The sequence below is a fragment of the Equus asinus genome, chromosome 2 (assembly GCF_041296235.1).
Source record: "Equus asinus isolate D_3611 breed Donkey chromosome 2, EquAss-T2T_v2, whole genome shotgun sequence".
Taxonomy (NCBI): domain Eukaryota; kingdom Metazoa; phylum Chordata; class Mammalia; order Perissodactyla; family Equidae; genus Equus; species Equus asinus.
Window position 1 is genome coordinate 135,281,593 of NC_091791.1, and position 12,772 is coordinate 135,294,364.

The 12,772-nt window shown below is 48.0% G+C and overlaps 1 protein-coding gene across 7 annotated transcripts in view; it reads left to right on the forward strand.

The window, feature by feature from the left end:
* Positions 1-12,772, forward strand: part of DAPK2 (death associated protein kinase 2) — a 116,606-nt gene that overhangs the window by 64,530 nt on the left and 39,304 nt on the right. For all 7 annotated transcript variants that reach the window (XR_011498959.1, XR_011498968.1, XM_044764756.2 and 4 more), the window contains one exon: positions 6,749-6,887. Coding sequence is in view for 5 of the 7 variants with exons in the window: in XM_044764756.2 (XP_044620691.1) it covers positions 6,749-6,887 (139 nt within the window). In the remaining 2 variants the exon portion in view is untranslated. The remainder of the gene's footprint in view (positions 1-6,748; positions 6,888-12,772) is intronic.

The following is a 12,772-nucleotide window of genomic DNA, read 5'->3' on the forward strand; positions in this document are numbered from 1 at the left end:
TTTGGTTTTTATTTTCCAGCTTTTAACCATTACAAATTTCACCGCCATAAAATAACTTTCTTCCCATAATTTCCCCCTTTTCTTTTGAATTAACTTTTTAGATAAATCCTCAGGAATGGGATGACCAGGTTGACATTTTTAGGGCTCTGATAGCCTCACTAAAGAGGACGGTGTTGGTTTCCCAGCACCACCTGCAACACAGGAGCATTCCTATTTGCCTGCAGCCTTGCCAGCCAGGGGTCATTTGTTTGAAAACAGAGTTCATTATTTATTGACATTTATAGTTATAAAATTATACTTTGTTGTCATTTAATTGGCATTTCTGTAATTGTTGGGGGAATTTATCTGTTTCTCTCTGTTTGTTGAACCCCAGAACTTGGCATCTGGGATGCTCTTGGAATGTCCCTGTTTCTCCCAGCAGGGCTCACAGTCAATCAACAGTTATATGCCATATTCTTGTGAGCTGTCACCACCCATAACATCAGCATTCACACTGGTGCTCCCATGACTCGCTTGAGCTGCCATGTTTGTTGAGTTCTGTCTGTTCATAGTTTCTCTGTCTCCTCCCTTACTTTCAAGCTGTTTCATTGTCTCAGGGCGCGTGTCTATGGAGTGTTGCGGATTGTTGCAAAGACTGTGCCTAGACCACATGTGACCAGGATCTGAGACGGAGGACCTTTCGAGAGAGAAGGGCTTTTCATGGGCTTTTGTGTTTGGACTTGGTGACCCCTGTTGGGCTGATCAGGAGCTTTTGGCCTCTTGGTCCTCACTGTGTCCTAATAGGTTAGTGGGTTTGCCCAATGCTTAACCATGGCTCTTAGCGTCCACCTGCTTCGTTGAAATGTGCAGGTTTTGTGGATGGGTCTACCCCACTGCCCCTCTCAGCAACTATTGTCTGGTGCAGGGTTTCCTCCTGCTTTCTGCTAAAGTGGCCAGGACTCAGAGGACACGCCCAGCTCTGATTTAAGTCCATTTCGGCTATTATCAACCCATCCACGACCTCCTTCACAGCAGCTGCCTCTAGTCAGGGCTGTTGAGGCAGCGTTGGGAAGGACTCAGTTGTCCATATAAGTTGACTTCAGCATGGCTAAAGAATATTTTCAAAATCTCAGTAGATTAACTCATGTCACAGGTGGAACTTGCTCTGAAAAATGTAAGTGTGCCCTGACCACTCTGGGGCCTCCTTGACTCTAAGCTAGTGGAAAGTGATACCCCAGCGGTTGCATACCAGAGAATGGCCTGGCAGAGCCCTCCACGGTGGTGGCAGTGCTTCCCAGTTCCCCAAATTGAGTCCATTGTCCTGGGCCCTGGCAGCTATGGCAGCATCCTTCCCAAATCACTGCCTATGCAGGTCGTTTGAGCATGCATTCCTGAAAGACTTCCGAAAAGCGTTTCCAGCAGGCAGACAAACCTGCAGGGAGCAAAGAGGCAAAGGTGAGACTAGCAGGAAGAGGGCTGATGCTAGGGACACTGGGAGGAGAGCAGAGGAGGCCAGGCTGTTAGGTTTTGCTTTTCCTATTTAAGCTAAAGAGGTTTGGGATGTGAGATGAGAGAAGCTTGGGAGGAGGCAGGGACTGGCTCCAGGGCAGAGGTCTTGGGGCTGAGAGGCCCTTGAGAGAAACTACATTAGGGGGGAAAATGAACAAAATCCTAGCTCCCTGATGGCCTTGAGAAGAGGTGCCTGAGAATTGGTGTGAGTGTCCCCAGCCTGGGTGTCCAGGCCTTGGACAGTTACCCTGGCGAGCTCATCAGCCTCCAACCTTTCCAAGTCTCTGGGGAAGATTCTAAAGACCACCATGGCTGTTCCTCTCTCCATCCAGAGTTCATGTCTCATCTGGTCTGCTCAGATCACAGTTCAAACACAGTGACTGATTACTGTCCCCCAAAGTCCTCACCCAGCCTGGGCCTGCCATCAGTGGCTTTGGGTGATGGGGCACATCCACATTATCATAATATTCCTTACATTTATGTGGCATTCTGTTTAAGGTAGGAATGGTAGGACGTACCCAAGGTCACAGCCTCACACGACCCAGCAGGGGCTGGGAATATGAAAAACAAGGGCTGGGCTGGGCCCTGTGTGTTTCAGACGGGGCACCATGGATTTGAAAATTTGCAAAGGGCTCCGGATAGGTCTTTTGCAAATACCAAGGCAAAATACTCTATATCTATATCTATATGATATAGAATATTCTGTGCCATTTTGATATTTTTAATATTTTATTTGTTTCCTTTGTTCTTTCGTTCACCCACCTTCTATTAGATGTCTTTCTTGCACAAGGCACTGTGGAAGCAAAGGTAGTCTAGCTGGGGAGAGAGACAAATAACACGACAGCCCAGTGTGATGCAGGCGTGGATGCAGCTGAAGAGAATGTCAGACTGCCCAGTGCCTGGGGTGGCTTTGAGCTTTCCTTTTTGCATCAGTGACTCGGGCTTTGTTATGTGGAGAGAGTGGCATGGTGAGAGGAACACGTGTGGACTGGGGTTGAGGAGATTTGCATCTAAATCCTGGTTCTGCCACTTACTAGCTGTATGACCTTGAGCAAGTCACTTGCTCTCTTGGGTCCTCAGTTTCCTCATTTGAAAAATCAGGATGGAAGTTCCTTCTACCCCTCAGGGTGGATGTGAGTCTCGAGTGAGAGAATGCTTGGGGAAGCACATTGCATAGGTGGCAAGCTCTAAATCAAGCCCTCTGCCACCACCGTCACCCCTGACAATGACGTGGTGCATGGTGTTTACTTCAAGGACTTTATCGAGGATCTCATAGCTGTTGTCCAACTTTACATCAAGGTTCCTCCCACTCCCACCCCACCCCCACCCCTGAAGGGGGAGATAAGACTGTTTTGGTTTTTTTTCATTCCTGTTTTACAAGAAAAAAGCTGGGCCCTGGAACTCTCACATGCCCCGCCCCAAGGCTAAGGTTGCATCTACGTTGGGGAAGGATTGGGACCACCATCCTGGCCCTTTGACCCGGGCCTGCAGAGCAGAGTCAGGGCTCTTCCTTCAGCAGCTGCAAGGGTGCTCTAGGTTCCAGCACCTGCCCCAGGTGACCTTGCCCATGAGACCCATGGGAAAATAGTGCACCTGCCTGGTCCCCAACACCAAGGCAGCCACTTGGGGCTACACCCAGCTCACTCTGAGTGGAGAGCACTGCAGCTCTAGCAACCAGGATGCTCGCGTGTGCCATCTGCTCACTCACTCTACACCCTTTCACCTTCCCCCTCTCTCCTTTCTGCCCCCTCTCTCTCTCTAAACATTTACTCAGCATCTGTTATGTGCTGAACACTAGATGTAAAGATGAGCACCTAAGTCAGGGTTCCTGCCCTCGAGAAGCTCACGTCCCAGTAGGAACACATACTTCTGACATTCTTCCATCTACTTAAGGAGGTATTTTTAACCCCATGGAACAGATGAGAAAAGACTGAGGTGGAGAGTGACTTGCTGGTAAGTGGCAGAACCAGCATTCCAGCCAGCCGTCACCTCACCTCCAAGGCTGGCCTGTGCACAGGGACTTAATGCCACATACATGCCCCATGCTTGTCCCCATCTCTGTGCCTTTGTGCTGTTTCCCTGCCTGTCTCACCTGTCCTCATTCCCTGCTTCCTCCATGCAGGCCCTGCTCAAGTCTCACTGCATTCCCAGCCCCTTACCCAACCTGAGCCCATGCTAGCCACATGTAACAAACAAATAGAAAGACCGTGGCAGAGCCCCCACTGATGGAGCTGTCACGTGCCAGTCCCTGAGCTGAGCGCCCTGCTCGGTGCACCGACTCATTTGCTCTTCAGATCAAGCCTAGCACGTAGACATTCTGTTACCCCCAGTGTCTGAGAGGCAGTGCTGAGAGAGTTAGGGCAGCTTGTCCCCAGTGACACGTTAGGATGTGGAGACAGTGTGGACTGCGGGCTGGGACTTGGACGTGGTCTTGACTACACACTGCCTTACTGGGAGACCTTGCATGGCCGCTTCCCCTCCTGTCAGCCTCGGTTTCCTCATCTGTTATGGAAGAACTTCCATCTGATGATGGTCATTACGTGGGAGGGTGGCTGAGGGAGAATGAGGAGCCTCCTCCTCTGGACGTTTGCTATTAACTTCTTATTTTGGAGGATTTCAAACATACAGAGTAGAGAGGATAATGTAAGGAGCCCTCACGTGCCCATCACCCAGCTTCAAGCGATCAACATTTTGCCCATCTTGTTTTGTATAAAACTCCTACTCCCCTCGACTCCAACTGTTTGTTTGTTTGCTGGAGTGTTTTGAAGAAAATCTCAGATCATGTCATTTTACATGTAAATACTTTAGTATGCATCTCAAACTGATGACAGTTTTTAAAAATGTGGCCATCAAGTATTTATTATACCTAACAGAATTATCCAGCCAGGCCTCTGCTGTCCACTCTCCAGTCCATGGTGATATTCCCAATGGACCCAAAGATAGCTTTTTACAGTTGCTTTATTTGAATTGGCGTCTAAATGAGGTCCACATACTGCATTGGGTTCTTTTATTCTGTAGTAATTCTCCTTCCTACTCTTTTTTGATGTCACTGATCTTTGGAAAAACTAGGGCATTTGTCCTGTTGATTGTCCCACTGTCTGGATTTGGTTTATTCCTTCCTCATGGTGTTATTTAACTCATCTCCTATCTCCTGTAATTCCTGTAAACTAGTAGTTAGATACTACTAGTATTGATACCCTTCCTATTGGCACTGTTCAATAGAAAGATAATATGAACCACATACGTACTTTTAGATTTGCTAGTAGCCACATTGAGTAAGAAGTAAAAAGAAATAGGTGAATTGATTTTAATATTTTTTATTTAACCTAATGTATACAAAATATTATCATTTTAACATGTAATCAATGTAAAAATCACTAATGAGATATTTTACAATCTTTCTTTCATACTAAGTCTTCAAAACCCAGCGTGTAGTTTACACTTACAGCACAGCTCAACTCATTTGCCATGCAGTGTTTTAAAGTGAAATGCAATCCTACCAAAACAATAAAGTTATGTTTAGTGGAGAATATTTCACACCACTTCAGTTTTTTAATTAAAATAAAATGAAATTTAAAATTCAGTTCCTCACTTGCACTAGCCATATTTCGAATGTGCAGTAGCCACACCTGACTTGTGGCTGCTGTATTGGACATCATATGTAGAGAACATTTCCATCACTGAAGAAAGTTCTGTCGGATAGCGCTGAATAAGAGGCTTGAGCAGATTTGGGTTCAACTTTTTAGGTCCCAATACTTCATCGGTTGTTGCTGTGTGCTTCTTGTTCCACATCTTGTCCAGTTGTTCTATTTTTCATGATGCTAAGATTGATTAGCGGGTCCAGGTATGCTTCTGGACACTTTTAAAGAGAAGAGAGAAGAAGATTTTGATGTTCTTTATTTATGATGGACTAGATAGCAGGGAATGATTCCCAAAACTGAGACAGAAGCCATTCTGGCCATAGAAAAATCATCTGATGGCACTCAGTATGATTGAATGGTTCAGAGTCATTCTGCCTGGGCTTGAATCCTGCCTCTACCACTTACTAGCTGTGTGACCTTGACAAGTCATTTTACCTCTCTGAACCTTTGTTTCTTCACCTGCGAAACAAGAAAATAATAGTACTTAGTTTATAGAGTATTGTGATGATCAAATGAAATAATGTCCATACAGTACACAATTATGTGCAGAGTAAGTGTTCAGTGTATGTAATTACTATTATTATGTTGCTGTTATTGTAAAAATACAGGTTCCAAGGCCTTGCCACTGCAGAATCTACTTTGGCAGAGTCTGTGGTGGGATCTGGGAATCTGAATTTTAAGCAAGTTCTCTGGGTGATCCTGAGTTCCTGGACCCCCTGGCCCACATTCCTTCCTAAGATCTTTTCCTGGGGTGATTCTTGGCTCTGTCCCAGCCCAGAGAAGCACATGCTGGCTAGAGACCCCAGCATCTGTCAGAGGACAAACATGCCCAGTGCGATTGCCAGATTTAGCTAATAAACATCTCCTATTTTATCTGGCAACCTGAAATCCATAATTCAGATAAAACTGTAAATCAATATTTATAGGGGAGATTTTTTTTTTCTCTGTGGGTCTCCATTCCTGTCAGATCAACCACAGAGTACAAGAGTGCAGAGTGTCAGGACAAAAATAGTATTTTAAGAGTTTTTAGAGATGAATGTAATTAATGGATCTTCATGTTTAAATTAGGGATCCTGCCTAATTTTCTTGAACCTTCAAAGAGGGCATCTTTGATAAAATCAAAGAAAGGGGCGTTAGGAGCCATCTTGCTCAATGTGCACATTTTGCAGGTGAGGAAACAGGCCTGCCAGGAAGAGGGGAAGTGAGTTGTCCCAGGTCAGAGGCAGGGCTGGACTGGAACCTAGGTGTCCGGTTTCTGGCCCAGCAGATGTTCCTCTTGTCATCCCACAGCACTTGTTTCTGTCCCCTGACACCTCAGTCATATGAGGAGGTGGGAGCAGGTAACACCAGAGTAACAAGGGACCTGGGCCTAGGATGTAAGGCGGCCCTTCTGGTGACACCCTAAGGGTAAGTCCTGCCCTTGCGACCCAAAGGGAAGAACACAGCAAATAGAAGCGGAGACGATCCCTGGGGCTGGCTGGACAAAGCCCCAGAAATGGCCGAGGAGACTCTGCCACACAGGGTGCCTGGGGGTCAGGTTCAGGAGCTGTACCCGTTGGCCTGCCGTCATGATTCATAGGGCCGACTGGGCCTGAACCCTTTCCACTGGTGTCTTGCAGAGTGTCCGGAGGAGAGCTCTTTGATTTCCTGGCACAGAAGGAGTCACTGAGTGAGGAAGAGGCCACCAGCTTCATTAAGCAGATCCTGGATGGGGTGAACTACCTTCACGCCAAGAAAATTGCTCACTTCGATCTCAAGGTCAGTGAGAGGGATGAGGGAAAAGAATCAGTTTAGGAAGAATGGGCCCAGTCCCTCCGGATGTCACTGCCAGGAGGGGTCAGGGGCCAGCGCCCACTTGGCCCTGCTCCCTTGTCTTACAGTTGAAAACTCTGAGCTCCTGGGAAAGGAGTGATGCCGTGGAAAGAATCCACCTCCTCAGTTTCATTTCACATATCAGGTTTGCTTCACACAGGGGGCTGGCTGCAAGAAGCTTCTTAATCAGACCACAAGCATCTTATCTTTCAGGGAGCAAGTGGGGTGTAATTTTTAAATAAGTAGACCAATGATGGGAAACTTGAAACCACACCCATTTCACAAGACTGAACTTTTCAGTAACCTAGAGCAAACTCCTGAGCAGGCGGAACTAGAAGTGTTCAGTGGAGGACTGCTGAGGTTGGCTGGCTCTCCGGACCCAGCGCAGCACAGCATCTGCCATCCCTTGACCAGGGCCCGCTGGCTGCCCTCCCCCACCCTGCCCCATCTGTGGCCGTAAAACTGCTCCCAGGGACCACTGATCATTTGTGGTAACTGGTATTCAGGGTCAAGGAAGTTCACTGTAACCACATAGGACTGCATATAGCAAGAATGTGGTCAAAGTAGGATCAGTTCCTGTAGTAACTGGGCTCCGTTGCATAGACTGATGAGCCTTTACAGACACCCAAAGCATAAAGATGCTCTAACCCATGATCAGAGCGCCCTTTTGCTGGGGAGGAGACCCACTCATTGGTGTTTTGTTGTTTTGGTTTTTTTTGAGGAAGATTAGCCCTGAGCTAACTGCCACCAATCTTCTTTTTGCTAAGGAAGACTGGCCCTGAGCTAACATCCATGCCCATCTTCCTCTACTTTATATGTGGGATGCCTACCACAGCATGGCTTGCCACGCGGTGCCATGTCCACACCCAGGATCCGAACTGGTGAACCCCGGGCCACTGAAGCAGAACGTGTGCACTTAACTGCTGTGCCACTGGGCCGGCCCTTCCTGTTGTGTTTTAAGCACTCTGCTGGGTTCCTGGGTATTCTACAGATACAAAATAACTGAGGCCCTGTCTGGGCTTAGTTCCTCTTTTTCAGGGAACTTAGTGCAAGAGACAGAAAAGAAAGGTAACAACTCTAAGTGCTGTGATAGAGGGAAGTACAAGGGGCTGGGAAGCATAAAAGAGAGAGTGTCTAAGTCAGACTGGGGAATCTGAGAGGACTTCTTGGAAGAGGTGGCATTTGAGTTGAGTTCTGAAGGACAGGCAGGCGTATCAGAGGGGAACGACCTTCTAAGGAAGAGAGGCTAGCTGTGTACATGGTCCTGAAATACCACAATGCATTCGAGGAAGTACAGGCAAAGGATGAATGTGCTGAATGGCTGGAGATGAAGCCAGGAGGAGAGCAGAAAGCAGCTGCAAGGGCAAGGGAGGTTGAACGTTACCCTGAGGGATACAGGGGGCTAGGTGAGCAGGGAGGTGAGGTGAGCAGATGTGTGTTTCAGAAGGCTCCCTCTGGCTGGGAGGATGCATAGAGTGGGGACAGCCTGGAGGCTGGGGGCCCACCTAGGAGACTACTGCAGTAATGGGGGTGAGACATGGCGAGTGCCAAACCAATTTGAGGAGGGGATGGATTCAAGACCTATTACAAAGGTTGATCTAGGGATTGATTAGGTGCCTGATAAGATGTGGGAGATGACTATGGGCCGGCCTGGTAGCTCAGCGGTTAAGTGCGCACGTTCTGCTTTGGCAGCCTGGGGCTCACCGGTTCGGATCCCGGGTGCGGACATGGCACTGCTTGGCAAGCCATGCTGTGGTAGGTGTCCCACATATAAAGTAGAGGAAGATGGGCACAGATGTTAGCTCAGGGCCAGTCCTCCTCAGCAAAAAGAGGAGGATTGGCAGCAGTTAGCTCAGGGCTAATCTTCCTCAAAAAAAAAACCACAACAAGATGTGAGAGATGACTGGGAAGGCAGAGTCCAGGATAACACCCAAGTTCTGGCTTGGGAGACTGGCCCAGAGCGGGCATGGCACGCCCATGGTCTTGCAGCGGCTGTGGCAGGGCGTGGGCTCAGTTCCCGCACGTGGATCCCAGCTCTTAACTTACTGCGCCCTGTGGAGTGACCTACACTGAGTTCCCTCAGCAGTATTTTGAATTCCTGCAGCAGAAGATGTCCCGCAGAGTTTCACTCACGGGTCCTTGGTAAAAGTTGAGGTCATCAAGGAGGGTGTGGCCTGGGCAGGCCTTTGGACCTCAGTGAGGTAATCTACCAAGCAGGAAATGGTCTTATGGATTACCCCTGTGTCTCCATCCTGGTAATCCTGTGGACAATTAAGTTGTTGTTTTCTGTGTCTTTGTTGGCTCCAGGAGATGGGCCTCAAAATGGGCTCCTTTGTCTTTTCTCTAATGGGTCTGGTAGAGGGAGGAGGGTGGAGTCCCTCAGGCCCCAAGGTCTATGGCACGTTTGTGGTGTTTAGCTTGCTTCGATGGCAGCTCGCCTGGTGGGAGGAGTGCTGGCTTGGGGTGGGGTTAGACAGCTCAGGGTTTGATCACTCTCCCATGTACCAGGATACAACTGAACCTCAGTTCTTCAGCTTCAATTTCAGCAAATAATAATACCTGCCTGGCAGAGTCGTTCTAAGAGTCAAAGAGAAGCAGCATGAAGTGCTGAATACCGAATAGGGGCTCTGTCATAGCAGCTGCTATTGCTATTTTCCTTCCCACAATAGAGGAAAAGAAAAGACTCTAGTTACAGTGTTTTGGGCCCCCCTAGACTAGGAAAACAAACCTGGCTAGTACTATTGCCCAGCAGAGAGCTGAGATTGGTTACTAGGCAGGGCTGCTGGTGGGGGATCTTGTCTGGCTCCTGGGCTCAGTCTGGACATTTTCCACAATCTGGAGACAGTCTGGGTTTCCCCCCGGATGCATGGAGGGTGAGGATGCTGCTACCCGCAGCCTTGCCTTGTATCCTTAGAATTGTGTGAACTCTGAGCCTGCTGACTCCTTGGCCCAGGCCCAGCTGGGCAACTTCAGGAAGCAATGAGCAGCTGGAATGCAACAGGATTACCTCATGATTGCGTAGACACTTCCTGGAGTCAGAACATGGGTACACGTGCCCCTTGGCTGGAACTTTCCGCCAGCTGGAGGGGATCATACAGAAGATCCAGCTGATAGTGTAGAGGGGGCTTCTTGGTTCCATGTTGCTTCCCACCATGTACAATTCATTTTATGTAAATACATTTTTCCTCCTGATTTTCGTTCTCCATGAGGGGTCTCTACTTTCCTCAACTCTTGTATCTGTTACTCCTCACCAGGTGAGTCAGGCTAGGCTTGCTGCTCCATGAACACAGCCACCATGTCGTCTCCATGCCACTACCCATGACCTGTTCTCCACACTCACCTTCCAGCTTTAAGGAGCAGGTGATGGGGGAGCTCTCTGGCCTGCCTTTGGAATATGAACAACCTCTCCTCCTGTGTTCAGCCATTGGGCTAGGACCGATGAGGCTCTGTGCCTGCTTATAACATGCTCCCAGCCTTGTGGCAGAGAGCAGATGGATGGACAATTAATGTACGATAAGCAGTCTTGGTAAAATAGGTCACGGCATGCTGTTGCCTAGAAATCTGTGATGGATCCTTGTCACCCATAGGATAAATGAACCCATTCTCAGCGTGGCACTCAGGCCTTTCTCACACTGCCATACCCCTGATCCTGGCCTCGTGCACCTTTCCCCACTCCAAAACACTAGCTCCAGGCAACAAGAGGACAGAGACGTGTTCCGGCCTGCTCCTCTGTTCACGCTGTTCCCATCCAGGAAGCTGCTGCTCTTTTTTTCTCTCTGCCCGTGAACTTCCTGCTCATCCTTTGAGGCCTGGCAGAAATGCCATTTCTCCTGGGAAGCCTTTCCCATCCCTGTCACCTCACAAAGCATAACTGAAAGCTAACCCTGCTTCTCTGCTTCTGTTGCCCTTTGCACAGACTTCTGCTGAGAGCGTTTATCACCATGAATCACTTTCTGCTGCTTGTTTCCAGCACAGCGCCTGACGCATGAGTTACTCAATGTTGAGTGAATGAGTAAATGAATGAATGAATGCCTTAGTAAGACAGATGCATGCCGGATGGCAAAGGCCCTTTTGTGTCACCTGGAAAAGGCAAAAGAGATCTCAGGCAGATTTCAATTCAATCATGTGAACATTTATTGAGGGATTATTGTATGCCAGGGGATAGAGTGACAAACATCAATGTGCTATGGTACCTGCCTTCCAAGGGCCTGCCATCTACTGGGAGATGGCTACAGTGAGACTCGTGTATTTTACAAAGATGGAAGTGACACCCATAGGGTAAATGAACCCGTTCTCAGCGTGGCACTCAGGCCTTTCTTACACTGCTGTAGCCCTGGTCCTAGCCTCATCCACCTTTCTCCACTCCAAAACACTAGCTCCAGGCAACAAGGCGACAGAGACGTGTTCTGGCCTCCTCCTCTGTTCACGCTGTTCACATCCAGGAAGATGCTGCTTTTTTTTTTTCCTCTGCCCATGGACTTCCTGCTCATCCTTTGAGGCCCAGCAGAAATGCCATTTCTCCTGGGAAGGCTTTCCCATCCCTGTACCTCAAAGGGGTAAGCTCTCTGCCTCAGCAGAGTGAATACCATCCCAGTGCACGTTGTCAATTCACCACAGAAAGGCCTGCTGAAGTGGGTAGGTAGGGGAGGTGAGGGTGCATGACGTTGCCCTGTATTTACATAGATGGAAGTCACACTGGGGCTGACTGCCCCTCGGTACCGGGTGGCACCCAATGTGCCTGTGGACATGCCTTCTGCAGGGTGGATTACCAGGAAATAGGGCTCCGTACCACCCAGGACCTCACCCTGGTATGTGATCCCAACACAAATAAAGGCCTTGTAGACAGCGCTTTGGTGTGGTTTTGTGTTTATTTTGGATTTGGGAGTTTCCCATCTGAGTATGGGTGTGTCCCCCACCCCCAAATCCAACTTGAGAATTCAGAAATGGAAGGTAGTCATCATGTCTGACTGGCGTTTTAAGCAAGAAGAACAAACTGTGAGAATGGACTGAAATTGTATGCAAGCCAGGAACCCAAAACTCTGAATGGGGCTTTTCGATTTATCTAAGCAGTGTTGAGGAGAGTGAATTCCTGAGCAAGATACTCCAAAAAGGCAAATTCCTTTATGCCCTGATCATCCTTTGACCTGTTCCTATGTTCATGATGTGATGGGGTCTGCTCATCAAGCTTTCATAAGAATGATATAGTAATACTTTAAATGTATATGGTACTTTCTAGAATACAGCATGCTTGCATACCTATTCTCTCATTTGATCCTCACAGCCACCCACTGACATACAAAGTATTGTCACTTTTTTACACACAAGGCAATTGAGATTCAGAGAGGTTAAGCAACTTGTCCAAGATCACACAGGTATTAAATAACAAGGCTGGGACTTGAACTTACCCAGTGAGGAAACAATGAGCAAAGCTGGGTGTCACCAGCTTTTATTTCACCAGGTTCTAACAGTGCAGATTTTTCACTCCCCTCAGTCATGCCTTTTACACACGGTTAGTCCAAAGGTCTGTACTATGCCATAAATTTATCCTTTCCACAGTTATTTTCTCATTTGGTCACATTGCTTTGCTTTCTAAAAGTTATTCTTCATACTTAAAAAAATTAATTTGTATTTTATTAATGGTTATAAAATGTGCATGCATTTGAAAGTAGAACTTAGAAAAATGAGACGATTTCCACACTAAAACCTGGGACCATGGCGTGGAGGTGAGACTTGGTGGAGATTTGACTGTCAAGATGGGGTGAAATTAGGGTCAGACTGTAGAGCTTTGGGGCAGACCAAGGCATTTGTACAGGTGGTCGCGACCTTGGGAG